The 21131-nt window shown below is 40.5% G+C and overlaps 1 protein-coding gene across 1 annotated transcript in view; it reads right to left on the minus strand.

Annotated features, from left to right (window-relative positions):
- Positions 1-5208: 5208 nt before the first annotated feature.
- pelp1 (proline, glutamate and leucine rich protein 1) overlaps positions 5209-21131 on the minus strand; it is a 32789-nt gene continuing 16866 nt past the window's right edge. The window contains exons 10-19 of the mRNA XM_061066201.1: positions 19228-19316; positions 18914-19027; positions 16764-16914; positions 16417-16570; positions 16273-16328; positions 15123-15256; positions 14629-14731; positions 11046-12641; positions 5647-5961; positions 5209-5535 (exon numbers count right to left, since the gene is read on the minus strand). Coding sequence (XP_060922184.1) covers positions 5443-5535; positions 5647-5961; positions 11046-12641; positions 14629-14731; positions 15123-15256; positions 16273-16328; positions 16417-16570; positions 16764-16914; positions 18914-19027; positions 19228-19316 — 2805 coding nt within the window. The 3' untranslated portion in view covers positions 5209-5442. The remainder of the gene's footprint in view (positions 5536-5646; positions 5962-11045; positions 12642-14628; positions 14732-15122; positions 15257-16272; positions 16329-16416; positions 16571-16763; positions 16915-18913; positions 19028-19227; positions 19317-21131) is intronic.

The following is a 21131-nucleotide window of genomic DNA, read 5'->3' on the forward strand; positions in this document are numbered from 1 at the left end:
GTAAGAACATATTGATGAATCTGGGATTCGTCAATATGTTCTCAACTAAATTTGTTTGCAGAATATGAACAAATTTAGAACTTCCTCAGGCCAAGGCCTGGCTGTCCTTGAAAATGTAAACACACACTCTAACTAAACACTTTAACTAATTGCAAAATAAAATTATAAATAAAAAATGTATATAAAAAAAGAAAAAAGACAGTTTAATTTACTAATGCATTGACAAAATGTATTGAATAACCATGCAATTGATGCCCTTTCATCCGCAATAGTTATTGTAATTATTAAAATCTTCAACTATACCAGTTGAGATAGTATATTTAGTTTACAATAGAGTATGTTTATATTAAAATGTAACAGTTTTGTATTTTGTAAAATTGTTTATTGGCCTATAATTGACTGTATTCACCTGTAGTTTCTCCCATTAAGTACAGTTCATAAGCCTGTATGCCCTAAAATATTAAATTAGTAGCTTAGGCATGTACATAAGCAAGACACAAGTTAACTATCTATGTTTTTGTCTTTTGGCTAATTAGCTGTAAACTGGAGGCACTAGTAGCTTAGTCCTTTGTTCATCACCACTCAGCTCCACACGAGAAGAAAAACCTGCACAACTGGGACAGGACGTGCTGAATTCATATTTATGCTCCTGGATGAACAGGGCATTGCTTCTTCTGCAAAAAAGAGAGTTGCATCATAATCTGCAGTTACAACCACTGTCTGCAAGAGAGTGTGTCTTCTCATCTCTGTCCCTCTTCACACACAAACTGAAAACCACATTATGTAATTTACCGATTATGTTGTGCTGTCACGTAAAGTGTTGGTTTAAACATGTCTCATAAACTCTAGAGAATCAAACACACAAAGTAAATATCAGTTGTGTATGTTTCTTATAACCTGTGATCAGTTCAGGTGTTTATTGTTGAAGTGTAAGGTGAGAACAGGTCAGAGGGGGAGTGAGGAGGAAACAGACTGACAGAGACTCTCACACAGGACCATCAGACCAATGAGTGTCTGTCCTGATCCTGGAGCAGCAGTTTTATAATTATTCAGAGTCCATGCCACGATTTATGTAAGAATGGAGAAATGTCCACACCTCTGGTGCTCACCACTGTACAGGAAACAGCAATCACCATCTCAGTTATTGCAGCCTAGGCTTCCTCCGATGCAACTGTTGCAATTTCTGCTGTTGTGAAATTCTGGTGGTTTTTTCTCTTATAACTTCAAAATAAATGTTCAGCACACTCCTGTGCGGACATGCGCCTGTCAATTTAGAATGATTCTGATTCACAAACATAGGCAAAGTTGAAAGAACAAAATCAGCTGGCGCGCATGTGTCATGACTACAGCTGCGATTTTGAAAATCGCACTTATTTTCTGCGCAAATGTAGCAGTTATGGGAATGGTTATTTAATTTCACCAGAAATCCCTGTTTTTGTACATAATTGATTTTGTATTGCGTGTGTTTGACGACCCCTGTAGGTCGCGAGTGGTTATTGTATTCATTTTCACCTGTCTCGCCAGAATGTTCTGGATGTGAGAGACACGGTATGTATAATGCACAGCGCGACACATATGTGTATAGTTCATAGTTTAAGTTGTCTGTAAGCTGTCTAGGATGTTTAATCTGTTTTATAAGATTGTATTAGTCAAGTTGCTTCATGTTTTGATGGTTCATTTTCATTCTTTAATTAGTTCAGTGTGTTTTAGTTCAGAGTGTTTTAGCAAGGAAATTAAACATGTGCGTAGGTGTCCGCCAATTTAGTTTCTTGAAGAGTGCCTTTTTATCTTCTTTTTATGTTAGGCATGTGACTGACGCTGTTGTACTGTGATCTGAACAGGTATGTTTTGTTGTATAGTATTTTTGTTATTATATTTATACTTTTGATAAGATGTGAATTATTTTGAGATGTATTTAGAATGTTCTGGATGTGAGAGACACGGCATGTGACTGACGCTGTTGTACTGTGATCTGAACAGAGACGAAAAATAAAGGTCCCGTTTCCAAAAGAACACGTTCCGGTCCTTCAATCTACTAGACACAACGCAGGTTTCACCACGCATGAGAGAGACCGGTTACACAAAGTAATAACATTTCTGTGCACAGGTTAGTGAATGCGGCCCATTGTGAGGGGGAGCTCAGGCCATAAGCACAGGGCCGGTCTTTCCTACAGGCGACATAGGCGGTTGCCTAGGGCGCCACTCAGAGGGGGGCGCCAAAAACTGCGCCCAGCAAAAAAAAAAATATATATATATATTAAAAAAAAAATGTTGCGCCCCCTTCTATAGGTGGTATGCCCCAAAATATTGTATTTAATGACTTAACATTAATTAAAGATTATTCCTAATAATATACGTGATAGTCACGTGGGTTTATGTTTCATTAGAGAAATCAGTAAACGACCGCAGCACTCAGGTGGAACGTTTGGCATGGGAGCAGTTGCACCCCGTACTGTCTCTCTGGGGGGAACGTCCTCCCACATGCCAGATGCAGTCTGGATCATAGATATATATAAAGACTAGATATCTCGCTCGACGGAGCCGGACGTCACCACATGGCGGCCATCTTGTTGCGGGAGGCTCTCTCACCCATAACATTGTGTTGGTAGTTGTAAATAACCATAACGTCAGAGATGTAGTTATGACACTGCATAAATTATTAATTTTTTTTAGAAAATAACATAATTATTCAAGTTCACAGTGTCATATCTACATCTCTGACGTTTATAACAAACCAGACCGTTTCAAAATCGGTTGAAAATTGAGCAAGTTATGGTTATTTACCACTACCAACACAATGTTATGGGTGAGAGAGCCTCCCGCAACAAGATGGCCGCCATGTGGTGACGTTCGTCTCCGTTGGCCGGCAACACGGCCGAGATATCTAGTGTTCATATCTGTGGTCTGGATGAGGAACTGAATGCCCCGTGTCTTAATTGCTGCTGCATTCATCCTGTATTCTACGGGTTAGTAGTGGGTGAGAGCCACCTACGTTAGCTCCTAAAGCTTCGCTTGATCACCACGAGTGTCATTGAGACATATTGATATCGTTTTGATTGTCTACTTAGACTGGTAAAAACTTATAAACTCCGCTGTGCAGTGGGACACTCGCGCCAATAGGTGGGCGGGGCTACATTCGCCTGTATAGGTGTTTATTTTACCTGCGCGTCGTCTTGCAGGCGGGTCGAGATAGTACATTGTTTACTTTAGACAGGGTGTAGTTCAGCTCCGACACAAACAGACTCTGTAATTAAGTCATGTATTGTTATTGTGCCTTATAAACCCAGTTATAAGCCAATGTTCAATAGGTCTATTTTGTTAATGTTTATATTTCTTTATGAGTGATGTTTGAAGTAAAGAGACACCATAATAATTGAATGTATGTTTTATGCACTTTAAAATGCAGTTACACTCAGAGAAATGCTCGTACTTGAAATTGTGTTTAATTTGAATAAGATGCAGTCTGGATGAGGAACTGAAGGTTCCATGTCGTTATTGCTGCTCCATTCATGCTGTATTCTACAGATATACTTTGTTGCTGTGGTATTAACATTAGGGTAAAATGAGCCAAAAATCGAAAACGGTGTTGTCAGAACATGCTAGCACATTGAAGATTATGGTTAGAGTGTGTGTGTGTCCAAGCAACTTCTTCGAAGAAAGAAATTTTTTTTATTTTTTTTTGGACAGCAGTGTTAATTTCGTTGACGAAAACGATGACTGGCTCAGAGACACCGTGAGATCAGAGCTACTGAGCTTCAGATTCTGTGTCACCCTCCAGTCTGACCTGCTCTCACTTTTTGGTTACCCATTTCTCTAACTAAAATATATATTTTTAAGCTATTAGGCTGCAGCTATTTGTTTTAATTTATTTCAAAATAGGGTACTTCTTATTTCATACATTTCCCACAAATATGGGGAGGACTCAAATAGCCCTACATAGTTCCGTTTAATTTATTTTAAAGTAAGACTACACTTGCCTGTGTGCAGAGTTTGGCGTTTTCCTTTGTTGTAACTAGCCATAAAATGTCAACAGTTTTCTTTGTCGTTCTATAATTTCATAAATGCAACAAACTATAGTTTAGTATAGTATAACTTTATATAAAACTTTATTAGCTTTGTTATTAAATATGTTTTGTGGCTCCAAACAAATTTTATTTGGGGGAAGGGGGGGCAAAATGGCTCTTTTGATAGTAAAGGTTGCCAACCCCTGCTATAGACCTATACTAGGAGGGATATCTAATGGACAACCTAAGAACTTCAAGCTAGACTATTATGCAGTTGTAGACACAACACAGGGGGTCCCTGGGCCTGAGAAAGGAAGAAAAGTAGTTTAATGTGGCTATTAAATGTGAATAAAATGTAATTCGTTTTCGTGGACTAAAAGTAGACTAAAATGTTCTGAGTTTTCGTCGACGAAAACTAGACTAAAACTAAGAAGGATAAAAATGACTAAATGTGACTAAAACTAATATGCAATTTTATCTTAAGACTAAGACTAAAACTAAATCAAAAATAGCTGCCAAAATTAACACTTCTGGTCAGCCAGTATATGTAGCAGTGTTGGTTGAAGAGAAACAACCAAAAACCAGTGACCAAGCAAACAGCAAAGTAACAAGTAAAAGTTGCAGAAAACCAGACTGGATAAACTACCTGCATTTATCATTAAGAGCAACCTTTTCTGAATATGGCCCCATGTGTGTAATGTGTTCAAACGGTAAAAGTGAAATGGAAAAGCTGCCTCACAGCTGCAAAATGTTTCAGCGAAGAGCAGATGGTTGTGACACAGCTCCAGAAAGCGCTGTTAAACATGAAGTTAGGGTTGCGTCTTACTCTGCTGGGTCTCACCAAAGATGCAGTTAGACTGATGTCCGTTAGGGCAGTTTGTATAATTTCTTTCTTAATTTTTGGTCTACCACAGTAGATATGTTGATGTTTTTGTATCTCTACAAAAACAGAAACAGAATACTACGGTAACAGAGAACCTGTAAAGCCAGTACGTAGGATGAAATGTGGACACCGTTCCACTGAACAGGTGACACCCAAATTACACACACATCTCCCTCCTCTCTGCCGAGGTACTTGTCCAGTTTCAGTTGTTTTTCTTTGTAAATGTTTTCAGATATCTGTCAGCTTAGAGGATGGCATCATGTTTGGTGAGTGAACCAACCCTTTAGACAAATAAACAAAGACCTCACTTATTGCTATCACTAAAAGTTGTAATAGTTTAATATTCCCAAAGCCCACAGTGTAGCTGAAAGTGAGCAACAATGTTAAAAGACAAACCTGGAGGCCACATTATATCAGTCTGATGTGAACATTGAAGAATGACTGAAGATGTTACTTGAGGTAACTCAGTCTTGAAAATGTCACCAATAATACAGTATCTTAGCATTAGTCATGGCGACTTCAATAACATTACAGACAGTTATGGTTGGCAGGTGATTATGAGCAGTTTGATCCAGAGGCACCGTCTTCATCATCAGGTGGACAGGCGACAAAATCAGCCAACATGGAGGCCATGGCATCATCATCCAGCTAAGGGACAGACAGAGGGACAACTGCTCAAATATGCACCATGTGGGGAGTGAGATTTACAATTGACTTTTTTGTGTTTCTTAAAATACTTGAACAGCTGGGAATTTTTACCTTTTTCTTCTCAGTGCTGTGTCCTGCCTCTTCCGCCCTGTGCACTTCCTCTCTCTTCCTCTTCAGTCCTTTGACTTCTTCTCCATCACTCTCTCCCCCTCCTCTTCCTCCCTTTGTCTCCTGCAGCTCAGTTTCCACTTTGTTGTCTCTGTTCTCATTTGTCTCCTCTTGCTCTTTAGTATTCAGAGCTATTGCGGTTTCAGGCTCTGCAGCTGCCGTTTCTCCTTCTTCGGCAGATATTGGTTGATCCTGCCGATGACTACATGGCTGGTTATCACTCACACTGGCTTCCTGTGCCGTTTCAGCCCACGACTCCTGTTGAGAAGAAGATTCTCAGTTTCATGGTAACAACACAAGAGAAATATTCAACCCCCCAAAGATTTTAAGGATTTATCAATTAAAGTTGACAGAATCTTGCTCAAAGAGCAAGATTCTGCTTTGGATGACCTCTTTATGAGTTGAGTGATACAGCAAATCAACACGGTAAATGCATGATGTAGTACTTGTGTGTAGCAGGACATTTTGTTAAGATAGCCATGTCACAATTATTCAACCCCTATATAATATTGTTGTTTTTAGAGCTGTCGGACAGTTTTTTTTGTCCTCAATTGGGGTTGAAACATAATTAAGCCTTTGGGAACTCTAGAATGATCCTTCATTTGCTTCAGCTGTGAGAACCCCACCCATGAAGGTATTCAAGGTGAGTTGCAATCATGGGAAAGACAAAGGAGCTTGCACAAAAGCTGAGAGAGGAAATTATTTCATCACACCTGAAAGGCCTTGGGTAGAAGATTTCCCCCAAAAATTATATTCCAAGAGACACCATTGGGAGCATTATAAGGAAGTTTAAAACTTATGGAGTAGCTGCAAACCTGCCTGGCCGTGGAAGAAAGTCCAACATTTCATCAAGGGCCCTCGGCAACTTAGTAAACAACTCAGATAAACCCCTGTGTGACTGCAAGACACCTACAGGATGCCCTGATGAAGGCTGGTACAAGTGCTTCAGTGGCAACTATAAGACGCGCACTGAATAAAAAAGGACTTCATGGCCGGACTCCAAGACGCACTCAGCTCTTGACCAGAAGGAATATCAAAAGTCGACTAGAATATGCCAGGAGAAATTTGGATAAGACTACTGAGTTTTGGGTGACAGTTCTCTGGACTGATGAAACCAAACTGGAACTATTTGGACATACAGACCAGCGGTATGTCTGGCGTGCAAAAGGACATGCTTATGACCAGGAGAATACCATCCCCAAAGACAAGCATGGAGTTTGGTCAAACCTGATGTGGGGCTGTTTTTCTGCAGCAGGAACTAGCAATCTTGATCGTGTACCTGGCACCATGGATTCACAGAAATAACAGGCCATTTTAAAGAGGAATGTGATGCCTTCTGTTGACAAATTAAACCTTGGTGATCATTGGACTTTCCAGAAAGACAATGAAAGACAAACTCCAAGTCAACCAAAGCTTGGTTGAGAAAAAGATCCTGGATGTCCTGGAGTGGCTTTCTCAGTCACCAGATTTAAATCCGATTGAAAATCTTTGGTGGGATTTAAAGAAGGCAGTTGCAGCACGGAAGCCATGAAACATCACTGAGCTACAGGCTTTTGCACGTGAAAAATGGGCAAAGATTCCAATCGAGAGGTGTAGGAAGCTTGTCCGGACTTACCGAAAACATTTGTTAGAAGTTATAAAAGCTAGAGTATGCCCCACAAAGTACTGAAGGTGGGGGTTGAATAATACTGCACATGCACATGTGTTGAAAGAGTTACATTTGTCATTTGAACTTCAAAGTTGAGTCAACTTCTGTTGTCAAAATAACTAAAATACGCATCAATAAATATTAGGGCTGTCAGTTTAACGCGTTATTAACGGCGTCAATTTTTTTAACGCGAGATTATCGCAGAGCTGCAGCTTCAGTATCTGTGTTCGCCTCCAGTCTGACCTGCTCTCGCTTTTTGTTTTAATATTTCGCCAACTAAAATATATATTTTAAAGCTATAGTAGCGTTCCTGTTTACACAGGACACGGAACTTCTTCGTGGTTTAGTAACTTGTATTTTCCTCTACACGAACATGTGCACCTCTCTCTTACTCCGTCACTCGCACACATCAACAACACTTCACTTCCTCATTGATCCCGATCCCCAAACAACCCCATCCTATTGGTCCAAACAGTCACATGTCCCACCCCGACCCCTTCACTGACCCTCAGGGTATCAGAACGCTCCTTCAACACAGTGTTTTACTGAACATACGTCAAAACCAAACATAAACATAAACCCAGTCTGTTACACTATTAGGCTGCAGCTATATGTTTTTATTTATTACAAAATAGGGTACTTCTTATTTCATACATTTTCCACAAATATGGGGAGAACTCAAATAGCCCTACAAAGTTCTGTGTTTAATTTATTTCAAAGTAGGCTGACACTTGCCTGTGTATTTTGTTTGTTTGTTATTTTGTTGCTTGTCTGTTTGAGTAGCTGGCTGAAAGCAAAGAAGTAGTAGGCTTACCTTTTATTGGTAACCAAACTGTTACGGTTCATTGTTTCTGAAATAAGAGGCCTGACTGCTATGTTAATGCAGCACAAAACAAAATGTAAACAAAGGCTCAAATATTAAAGTGCAAAACTGTAGGTTTAAACTAGCAACTCCAACGTGATAAAAATAAATAAAAAAGAGGGCTTATAAGTTAAGTCAGCAGTGCAACTCAAAAAGATATCAAAGTATCTATTTAACCCCTTTTCAAAATAAAAAAGTTAGGTGTGCATATTAGTGCAACATGTTTAGAGTATAAGAAACAATGGTGTCCAGCTCAAAATCCGACTCAACCCCCCCCCCGCGGGTGCCTTCTAGCAGCCCTACCACCAGGCTTAGCAAGTTTTCTGGGGGAAACCCTGTGAGGGGGTTAAATATTTCTGATTACAACTGTAGGACCCTGTTAAATACAAAGATATTTTAAGGCCAAGAGTAAGGTAACTGACCGAGGAACTGCCGTGTTGAGTACATGTCTGAGAGTTTGACCAACCAGATATCTGGACATTTAATTGAGGTTTAATGAGGTGCGATTTGTTGGTCGCAGAATACTCAGCAGATTATGCTTAAAAAACAATGGCCTAGAATAGATCATATTAAATTACATATCTAGCTCGAAATTTGTTTGTACGCTGCAAACAATTTATGTAACATATTGATTAATCTGGGAAAACTTCACAATATCGCCAACGTCATTTGGACTACTCATATTTTCACTGTGACTGGTAAAAAAATTTTTATACAGTATGAGATCAACGAAATTATCAACATCATTCTGACTTAATTCGGTAACTACTCAAAACCTTTTTTTAAGATCTGTAATAACATAGAAAAATTCAATATTGTTTTCATTTGTGTGTGTGGTTTCTCATTATAGATATCTACAATTCAGTTGAATTAAAATATTATATTAACTTTAATTCTAACGAGTCATAATTCAACATCATAATATCTACACCATTCTGACAAGTTCAAACTTAATTTAAAGTATCTCAAATTCAGTTGAATTTAAGATATCTGATTATGACTAGTCAGAATTAGATTGTAGATATCTGAATCTGGAATTATCCTAATTCAGTTGCAGATGTCTTTAGAAACAGCATTGTACAAGAAGATGAAGTTGGAATGGGTAAAATGTAGCTAAAAAAATAAACAGTTGAACCAATATCAAAATAATAGTTAGTTGCAGCCCTATATTATATTACAAAAGAGTACAAATATATTATCCATGCTGGCAAAGATTTGCTGATTGTATGAATGCGTTGGTCAATGTTTTTACAGTAAAATTGTCCATTATGGCATGAGTATATCTAACAATAACTTGTTCTGTCATGTGCAACCCTAATCTTTTTAAGTGCACTTGGGAGCAAATACAAAAATAAACTATATTTATAGCTTTAGAATACAACAGGTACAACACTTTGGGTCAATTTCTACTGTATATGTCAGAATACAAATGTTTAATGAGGTAGGTAAACAAGTCCAATACTAAATAAAAAAAATAAGGAGAATACCAATACAAATCTTAACTAAAGACATTTTTATTAACGTGTAAAATGAATGTCAATGTATCTTCAATGCGTACAGTTTTTACTGAGTTTGCCTGCATCATCCTCAGTGTACACGTGACTATACTACTACATATTGTGAATGTATTGCTCCTATGTGTCTGGATGGTTATGTTCAGCATCTGACAAAAGATTCATCATTCCCAGATGAGAATCTACATCTTTCATAAAGATACTCATTAGAGTAGGCGAAAGGATTTTGATGGTCACTGACGTCCTTTGCCCTGGTCAGAGACCGTCTAACAATCCACGCACTGAGCTCCACGGGATCCTCTAAGAACGGTGATGTCAGTTGAGTGGTTAGTGGATGGAGCTTTTAAACGGGTTGATCCTTCATCTCGAATTAAACCTGCTCCAGGGCAGGTTATCCATTCAGCTTAAGTTACCATGGGGATGGTCCGGTTAAATTTAGAAAAGAAAAAAATTCTCCTCCTCATCTACAAATACCTAATTTGGAACCAACATACCTAAAAGCGCTCATAGTACCATATCACCCCACTGCACTCGCTGAATTCAGGCTTACTTGATGTCCCTAAAGTCTAAAGTAGAAAAGGAGCTCCTCTCCACGGGAAGCGTATTCCAGGTTCAATTCGGGAGGCAGACATCTTCTTTGTACAGGACAGTTCTGCCATTCACTTATTCGTACACACATTGAGAGTGCACATCAATATGCAACACTTTCACTTGTCCCACATCAATCACACACTGTCGACACAGCCATCAGGGGCCACTTTGGGATCAGTGTCTTGCCCTCTTGCCCAAGGACACTTCGACACACAACAAGGGGGGACAGTGGTCAAATTGACGACCCACTTCAATTAAATCACAAGTGCCATTATACTTGTCCACCAATTTTTTTTGTGCACCTCATCAATATTTTGAGATTGTTTCTGTTTATCTCTGCAATGCAAAATACACATAGTATATATATTATATAAAAATATCAATGTATGTCGAGGGAAGTACACAACTCTTGTAGTGCTGAAAAATAGTGCAGTTGTCATGTTTCTTGCGCAAGGCGTGCACAGAGATGACAGGTTTGACTAATCAATTCTTAATTGTCAACATGCTGAAATAAAAAATTCACCATCAGGGAGCAAGTTCACATACAAAACAAGTGGTATGGTTGTAGTGTCATACACTGCCCATGTGTGTTGCCTTTGAGTTTAGATCTACAACAACTGCTTTATTTCTTTTCTCGAAATCTTGCAGCCTGTGTTAAGTACTTAAACACTGATGTGACGTCATCCGTATCCATCAGAGGTAAAAAATAAAAAAATGTGTTAAGTACCTGTTGATTCTGATTGGTTGTGCACTCTTCTGAGGGGATTGTTGGCTCAATCTCACTGGCTCCTTTCTCCCACAAGCTTGCCTCTTGCTGCATCACACCTCCTCCAGCTCCCCCTTCCTTCTCCTCTGTCTCCTCCCTCTTCTCCAGTGGTCCTCCGGTGACACAAAGTATCTGTGGCATGGTAGGGTCATCCATCCTTTCGCTTTCTTCATCTTCACCAGCCCGCGCCTCTTCCAGGACTCCAATGCTCTCCACCTCCTGGACCTTCATCCTGTTCTCTCCGAATAGCACTCTGTTGGTCTGAATCTCTTCTATCCCACCTTCATCATCTCCTTCCACACTGAATCCAGCAATCCCTCCTTCATCCACTGCTGCTTGGAGCAGCTTCCCCTCCTCCATCCCCATCTCTCCTGCTCCTTCTAATGGAGGTATGTCTCCATCCTCTTCCTCATCCTCTTCCAGCTCTTCTCCCTCTTGTGCATCATAATCCTCATCCTCCTCATACTCCTCTCCATCATATAACTCCTCCTCAAAATCACTCACCTCTTCCTCCTCATCCTCCTCCTCCATCCCTTCCTCTTCCTCCTCTTCGTCATCCTCAATGTCTTCCTCTTCCTCCTCCTCCTCATCTGTGCTGTTTATGTTGATGACGGCTGAATCTTCACTCAGTGCAGTGGGAGGTTGATGCTGGTGAAGATGCCTACCCTGTGGATTCAGCTGATTCTGAAGCTGGTGGAGCTGCAGTGGTAGACCCTGGGCACTGGGCTGGCCTGTCGTGGGGGGCAGCATTAGCATCTGCTGGAGCTGGGGTCGACCAGGCATCGAGTCCCCCAGACTGCCCGGTGGAACTGTGAGAGTGCTAGAGTTAAGAGGTGGAACCAGAGAAACCACTGAGCTGCTGGAAGGAGGGAAGGAGTTAATGGGGGCTGTGGAGGTGGTGAGTAGAGGGGAGGAGTTAGGGAGATTGTTGGAAAGCGAGATGTCATCTACTGTGGTTGGTGCTGCTATGGTGGGAACCATGGTCACACATTCTCCTCCTGGTAATGTGACTGTGGAGCCTCCTGGTGCAGCAGAAACCGCATTCTGGGAGTTTGCTGAGACGGCTGTGTCTTCCTGCTGGTTTTCCATGTTAAGCATCCCTGGAGGAACAATGACAACACTGTCATCTGAGTCACTGGCCAAAGAGATCTCCACATCATCTGTTTCTTCTTTTTCATAACGGACAAACACAGGTCTCTGCCCTTCTGGGGGCCCAAGTCCAGCCTGGTCTGACAGGTGGTGTGCATGTGGGGATAGGATCATGTCTCCTGGATTAGGGGCCTGGCCTGACAGCCCCGGAACCAGAGAGAGGTGGTTCTCAAGCGAGCCCAGGCCAAGGCTGAGGGAGTGGCGAGAAGCAAAAGTGGGACCAGGGGCGGTTCCTCCTAAAAGGGTTGGCAAAGTAAGTCCAGGGGTAGGTCCTTGAGAGGATGAAAGGACTGGTGCGCTGGGTGTGGGTTTCAACGTGAGAGGTGGTAAGGGGAGGGCGATGGAGGGATTACGGGGATGGAGCAGAGAGTTACAGATGGTCAAGGCCTCAGTACAGAATGTAGAGATCTGAGAGGGGACGGAGGGCACATGAGCAAATTAAGTCATTAAAAACTGAAATGACTTGACAATAAATTAGTACATGACATTATTGTGTTCTTTGAAAGTTGTGTTCAAGTAAATATCTATCTCAATAATTTGTAGTCAGTTCAACCTATGGTTATCAGATTCACCAATGAATCTGAAAGCTGACTTCATACTACACTACTGACTGGTGATAGGGGGACACACACTACATGATCTTTCACCAGGAGAACCCATGATTGGTCGGCAAACTGTTTAATCATGAAAACACAAGTTAGTAGAGACACTAAAAAGCTCTAAAGCTGGTTGCCACCCGCGGTTGTATGATGAAACGGAAGCAAAGCTGAGACCTAGAGGCTGGACCGTGTACAAAGAGGGATTTTAATTTGAAACACAAACAGGATGTGGTCCTGCGACTCCACCAATAAAATGCTGTCATTCATCAGTCATGGACTTTTCCTTGTGGTGGTCATTGTAGAGGCACAGCAATATTCACCAAACTTGAGGCTAACATGTCCTAAATTAACAGTACAAGTTATGTGTGGCTTTTCATACAGATATGAAGAAAAGGATTTAAATATCTAGTATAAACTGTTGCTCTGCAGGATTATACAGTTTCTCAGTAAATTGAATTACTTGACTAATAACTATTTTTAATTACTAGATTAAAAAAAGCAGTGTGCACTGTGCAGTTTTCAAGAGTGTGTCATTGTTAAACATATGCACTTTTTGCAATATTGTAAAAAGAATAATGTAAGTTTAATTTAAAATACAATTTTCAAACAGTTTCAACATAATATAAAATACTTTGAAATAACATCTACTCTTTCTGCCTCGACATTCATATTCGACTCAAAACAGAGTATTTAACATCATGTTTTAAGCTTAAATGTCCGCAGATATCCTCCGACAAGGTGCATTCAGGGACTGTCAGAATCGCTAGCTTAGCCACCTCTGGTGGATTTTTATACTTAAAACCTGGTGTAAATGACCTTGTTTTGAGTTGAATATTAATGTTGGGGCTTCCGGACACTTGGACCACAAGAGCAATATGGAGGCATGTTAGTTTTTTTCTGTTGTTTTATTAAGTCTGAAGATAGGTCTTATCAGCTATACTGTTTACCCCTAAAACTCCAAAAGTGTTTTTTGGACTTACACACTTCACGGACACGTCCGTCCGTCCACTTGTGTGTGTCTGTCTTTTAGCTGATAAATGTGTAAGTACATAATAACAAATTTAAAAAAATTAAAGTGTATGGGCAGTTTGGGAAATTTCATCATGTGGTGCAAAAAAAAAAAAAAAAAATCGGGGGAAACTGAAACTCTAGGAGAACAGCAGGAAAATCGAAAGTATGAGATGCATATTTGATCATTTATATAATATATATAATTTATATCGTTTAAAATCAATTCAGTATTTTTTCAGGCCCGATTCGCTAGCGGCTAACGGGAAGAAATAGAACAGATACCATCAAGGGCAGATCAAGAGCCGGCCTCTGCACTGTGCGTTGCTTTGCTGCAGATGAGAACAGCCCAATTGAAAGGAGGCGGACAGCATTTCGAGTTTGCGGTGACACCGACTAGATTTCCAGCAGGTTAAAAATCTGATCGTAATCTGAGATGGCTCAGGGGTGCTGAATAAGGATGATCTAACTGATGCAGCACCTTTGGGAGTTCTTTGTTCATCATCTCATATATTTTGTTAACCACAAGCAAGAACACATCCCTAGCAGATATAAAAAATAGTTAATAATTAGTATGAACATTTACTGCTTATTTTGTGGAAATCGTGAGAGAAGAGCATAATAGCAAGCATAATTGATGCTGGGACAATTTCGGACAGTTGAAAAATCTTGTCTCATATATTTTTATAAACTGCTGGGAATTCCTGTGGTATCTAACAAAGCCTGGAATTGATGGACCTGTAACTCAAACCAGCCAACACATATCATGGGAGATTGAGATTAGTTACCTTGAGGTTGCGGTCGGTGAGTCCCTTGCTGAGGATGGATACAGCACAGGTCAAAGGTGGAGGCCAACAGGGTGATGGGACCAGGACCAGAGCCAGCAATAACCTTAAAGTCGATACAAATAAAACACTGATATCAACCATTGATACAACTGTTTACAATCTTAATTTTATTCAGCTTGACTCAGCTTACGAAATACAGGTCAAATTAAACATGTGCACTACAGATGTGAAGTAAATCTTGGTCCTGTGAAGAAAAAATCCCAGACACTGTCAGCAGTGAGTTTATTGGATTAAATGAGCCAAAAAGAAGTGTTGTAAATGGGCAACCTGGACTAAATATAAACGATGATTTTTGTAATACAGTAATACAAATTATTATTTGTATTTATATGATATTATTTCAAAAATAATGGTCAGATAGAAGTTCATTAAAAGTATAAAAGATACTAATACAGTGTCGTTGTAAATCTCTGTGATGTGAATGCAGGTAGTACCTGTATAGCTCGCGTCGCGTGAGGGCACTGCTGTACTGCCCACTGACCCCCACTGCAGAATCACATGCAGTGTTGCTGCAGGACTGTTGCTGCTGCAGCCGCACACACAGCGGCAGCACCACGTCGTGGAGACGCTGTGAGAAAAATCAACAGAACTGAAAACTGCAGATTTTGACTGTTTGCTGAGGTGTTCATTCTGAAATAGTGAAAACCCCTTAGCCTTTCCCCTTCGTTATGCACGTTCACTTGTAGCGGTAGGCTGTCACAATACCTCCAAATGGAGATTTTCCGACCCTCACAATGAATGAAGGGGCACCCAGAATGACTTGCGACTCACCGGCAAGCTGGGAGAGAGACCCACAAATGTAGTTTTTTTTCTCCATAAATAAGGATTTAAAATTACGATAATGATTGTAATATCTTAGTTTAATCTAATTTAAATGTATTATGGTCACTTTTTTTCATATCAAACTTAAAAAAATAAAGATCGTGAGTGCGCTGGCGTTTTTTTTGTATTTTTGCATAATGTCATGTCGCAGTCCCCCTCTTTGAAGACACACGATGCACTTGATTGAGCCTGCGTCTAGCAGCGATGTTACTGAACTTAACTGTTCCTCTAATAACAAAGCCTTCTGGTAGGGTTGCCTACAGACCACTGCTAGCAGCCTGAATCTGTGTGCTTTTGATTCATATGTGAAATAATGCAGAGCATCCAAGCTTTTCAGTTTCAAGTCTCATTGATTCACCTGCATCAGCACAGATGTAATTTGGATATTATGGGTTTTTCACTTAAGTAACTGCCAGCAATAGCATTGGGTTATTTAAGATCACAATGGCATCCCCGACAAAATTGTCTAGACTGTTTACATTGATGACTACTGATGATGTGTGATGGTTTTCGCAACGACTTCTGATGATGTAATGGCTTCTTAAAGGGCTGTCCCAATTCATAGGGGAAGATTTAAAACCACTACCTCTTGTGACTCAGTTTCAAACCCTCTGAAACAAGGGGTAGGGGTAGGGCCAAAGGGTGAAATGGGATTGGGCCTAACTGCTGTAGTGTTAAAGCACCAAGTATCATAGTTACAATTAATATCTGGCAAAAAAAAAAAAAAATTACCATGAACAACAATATAACCCTGACATTTACCTTGTGTATGTCATCCTTTAGCAGTGTACCACTTGTCAGTATGATCTGTCTCAGTGCTGTGAAGAAGAAAACATCTCTGTGATTTCACCAGATTTACAAAAAAACTATACCATGAGATCTTTTCAGTCTTGGGCCAAATCTCACCTCTGAGAGCGGAAAGGCAAGTGTCCTGATTAGCCAAAAGGTCTCCTTTCCTCTGAAGTGATGACCCGCCTGCATCTGCTATGACCAAAGGCTTCGTCCTCCGAGGGCCTGGTTTCCCTCCAGGAACCACATCAGCTGACAGACCTGCCCGGAGCTGTAGGAACCGACCACACAGAAAGACACAGGGAATAAATACTTGATGCTGCTTCCTTTACATATGACAATGTAGAAACCTGCTGCTACAAACTATACTACTGCTAGATAATATTAAAAACGAATTGATTCTTACTCAAAAATACATGGTGCCCATAAAACATTTAAACTAACTTAATGGAAAGTGAAGTGACCTTGACAGAGTCGACCCCTGGTGTGATGTCACTGAGCAGGTGGCTGAATAGGAGTTCTGAATGGCCTGGGCTTCCCTGTAGAATGCTTGCAGAGGCCCCGGCCACCTGGATCCAGAGCTCTAAGGTTCTGTACACTGACACCCGCACCGAACTGTGGAATGCAAGAAGAGACATGAGAAACCATTCCTACAGCCACATTCTCAGTCTGAAATTTTCCATGCTAGGTCAAACGAATTTCACTGCTCTGATGAGCGGTGAGAAATCCTTTACAAAAACTGGCCGCATGCGAAGAACAACTTTTTCTCAAGTCTGCCAGTGGATCCTAACAGCGTGGAGCAGTGTCAAAGAATTCACCATCACTAACGGGTTCAGAAAGGCTGGACTGCTGCGTGATGAGGACAGCGCAAGCTCAAGGGCGGATTTGCCTCGGGAGGAAAGTGACATTGAGAGCGCAAATGAAAGAGACTGAGCGCAACGAAGCAATTCTGAGGCTGTTTAATTCCAACACTGAAGAAGAGGACTTCAATGGTTTTAGTTCACAGGAGGACGATGGCGATCAATGACTTTTGCTGGTAGGTTCTTATATTTTCGCCGAGAAAATTTGTGACGAAGTATAACATACCTTCAGGCTGTTCAATTCCGATAGAAGACAACTTTAGTATATTAAAAGCACTGTTCTGAAAAAAAGCATTTGCGGTATGTATGTAGTAGGGCTGAACGATTAATTGCATTTGCGATAAAATCGCGATATGATAAAACGCGATTTCCTAATCGCAACGTGCCCGATTATAACGTGCGAACGAGAGTAGGGCACCGGGCTGCTGTCCTCACCCGCAGCCAGAATGCCGCGCGGCGGGACAACAAAACTCCGTGATCCAGAAGATAACGAAGCAGGCCGGCATCACCTACGTTGCGGAAACACACAGAGAGCTCATCTCGCTGGTGTCCGCGGTGCGGGTGGCGGACCTGAAAATCCCTTCCCGGAAAAGCAAGCCGAGCTCCGGGGCGGCGGGGCTCCCGAGCCCCCCGGTCACCTACATGCACATCTGTGAGACGGAGGTGTTCAGCATGGGGGTGTTCCTGCTGAGGCCCGGCGCCTCCGTACCGCTGCACGACCACCCGGACATGAACGGGACACTCAAGGTCTTTAGACCGCCTCATGTCTGCTGCGTGGGGCTCCACACACACTCTGTCTGTAACGTGACTTGTGTTCGAAAGGGTTAAAAACCAAAGTCTGAGGAGTGGGACCATTTCATTAGCTTCAGGAAACTGTTCATACATGCAGTTGTACTGTTTGACTCTGTGGCCTGTGCATTTCTCCGTTTTTTATTTATAACTTTATTTACTTTGATTTTAGAAAATATTTTCAAAGTATAGTAGAGGCAAATTCTATGTTTCAGTTGTGGGAACGGTTACTGACTTGGGAGCAGTAATACACCTATAATTTTAAAGAATATTTTACTCTTAATGTATCTAATATTGTGTTAGTCATATTTAAATCATTCATTACGTTTTGTTGGGGAAAAAAAGAGGATCAAATAAAAAAATCGCATATTAAATCGCAATCGCAATATTGGGGGGAAAAAATCGCAATAAGATTATTTTCCCAAATCGTTCAGCCCTAATATGTAGTTGTGGATGTTACCGGCATGTATTTAATTAAAAGTTTAAAAAAATCTTTCCTGTAACATCTCATGTTACACAGGGACACCTGCGGCTTATAGACAAGTTCGACTTATTTATGTACAATTTCTTTTTTCTTTAAAAAATTAGCAGATGCGGCCTATATATAGGTGCGCTCTATAGTCCGAAAATTATGGTAATCTCAATACGGCTTCAAAGGTAATCCCTAAATATTTAGCAAGCAATAGTTTTAGAATAACTGATAGCATTCCTGATTCAGTAAATCTAATTAAAATTGAAAGGTAGGATGCTGACATGATACGGCTCATTAGGTTTCTACTTTCAAATATAAATATGGATTTTTCCTTTTTTCTGCTGCAGCTTTGGCAAGAGGATCAATGTTCTCATGTAACCACACAATAGGAGTTTTGGTGCCTGTAATTTAGATATTGGTTAATTTTAAAAAAAATAAGGTTGATTTGTATGATATAAAACAAAATTATCACAGGCGGTAGTGCTGCAGTTACCTGTAGGCTTTCTGCTGTCCTAGATTGGCTTCATGTAGAGGTGCCCAGGAAGACAGGGTTTGAGAAAACAGCCTCTGTAGAACTACAGTGTATTGAACCATGCCGCTACGTACACTGTAATACACACACAGAGCAGACAAGAAGCTACACATCAATTCCACTGTACCAGTTAACAATTGTATATCCTGCATGCTTGTATCTTTACAATGATTTGTCTATCGTATTACATATACATTTGTGAAGAAAAAAAACAATAATGAAAATTTAAAAATAAAGATCTCAAAAAGTGTGCGTTAATGCGTGTCCACACTCACACTGTGATGAGAGCTGAAAGGACCTCCAGAGTGTTGGTGTGTATGATGGGCAGGACAAGCATCCTCACACTTCCGTCTCCTGTTAAATTCTGGCACACAAAGTCAAATATGAATAATGATCAATGCCATTGCACAAGGGTGGTAGCACGAATAATATGAACAACTACAGGCCAATTTCAAAATTATCATGTCTCTCAAATTCTTGAATCCTTTATTAATACCCAGCTAAAATCATTTTTATCATTATCGTCTTTCTTGAGTCCATCTCAATCAGGTTTTAGAGCCCGACATAGCACTATTTCTGCAGCCTCCCTTGTGGTCAATGATGTCATTACTGCGCTAGACAATAAGCAACATTGTGCCGCACTATTTGTGGACCTCTCAAAAGGCCTTTGACACGCTTGACCACCATCTGCTTTTACACAAATTATCTCTTATCGGCTTTGATCATTTGAGCCTACAGTGGTTTAACAGTTATCTCTCTGGTCGCTCCCAATGTGTAAAGGTGGGCAAAATAACATCACTTTTTTTAGATATTGACAAGGGGGTACCCCAAGGCTCTGTACTTTGACCTTTACTTTTTATAATATATATCAATGAAATTGCCTCCACACTCACTCCACTTTCTCGGGTTCATCTTTATGCGGATGACACAGTTCTGTATTGTAGTGCCTCCAACATTGACTCCGCTATAAATAGACTGCAGCTCTCCTTCCACATGCTAGAGAAGCAATTAAGTGACTTGAAGATAGTCCTGAATTGTGCCAAAACCAAATGGATTATTTTTACTAAAACTAGAAGCACTGATTTTAACAGTTTAAAACTCTGCTCTAGGAATGGTACCACTCTGGAAAGGGTCACCAGCTATAAGTACCTAGGCATTTGGGTTGATGAGAAGCTCGATTTTAAACCACGTGAGTCAACTCGTAAAAAAGCTAAGAACAAAATAGGTTCTGTTTCACTTTCCAAGCCAGAAAACGTATTATTGAGTCTGTTTTTATATCAGTTTTAGATTACGGTGAGGTAATTTATGGAAATACATCCCACAGCACACTGAAATCTCTGGATGCTGTATACCATTCTGCTCTGCGTTTTATCACAGGAGACCGCTATGGCACACACCACTGTACTCTCTATAACAAGGTTGGCTGGCCAGCCCTGTCTGAAAAAAGGGATGGTCATTGGAAGATTTATATTTACAAAACAATCATTGGGCTACTGCCACTATATCTCTCCTCTCTCATCAGCTGGAATTGTAATACCCACAATACTCGCTCCCAGAGCTGGCTTTCATTGTATGTACCTCGTGTTAAGACCAACTTGGGAAAGACAGCTTTCTATTATAAAGCACCCTACATTTGGAATGAGGTCCAAAAATCTTTAAAGTTGCGCTCATTTGTTTCATTGACAGAGTTTTCGAGTCTGGTCTCATGTACAGCTGACTTCTCCTGCAATGACTGTAACTGCTGGTTGACTTTGCCATAGTATTTTATTGACGAATTGTTTTATACCTTGTATTACTGTGTATATATATATGCATATTTATTTCATTCCTATTTATTCAATGTATTAACTTTTAATGTATCAACTTTTTTATTGTACCCTCGGCACCATTGAAAATGAGGGTCTTATCCCTCAATGTGTCTTCCGAGGCTTAAATAAATATTCAATCAATCAATCAATCAATTTGTTTCACAGTCATTTACCAAAATTAATGAAAATGCACTGGCTGATTTAAGATACATTTAAGATACATTTATTTATCCCACACACATGCACAGACACACTCATGCAAGGGGAAATTTAACCTCTGCTTTTAACCCATCTGGTTCCAGACACACAGAGCAGTGGGCAGCCGTGTACGGCGCCCGGGGAGCAGATGTTAGGTGAGTTAGGTGCGTTGC

The sequence above is a fragment of the Limanda limanda genome, chromosome 22 (assembly GCF_963576545.1).
Source record: "Limanda limanda chromosome 22, fLimLim1.1, whole genome shotgun sequence".
In the NCBI taxonomy this organism is placed as follows: Eukaryota; Metazoa; Chordata; class Actinopteri; order Pleuronectiformes; family Pleuronectidae; genus Limanda; species Limanda limanda.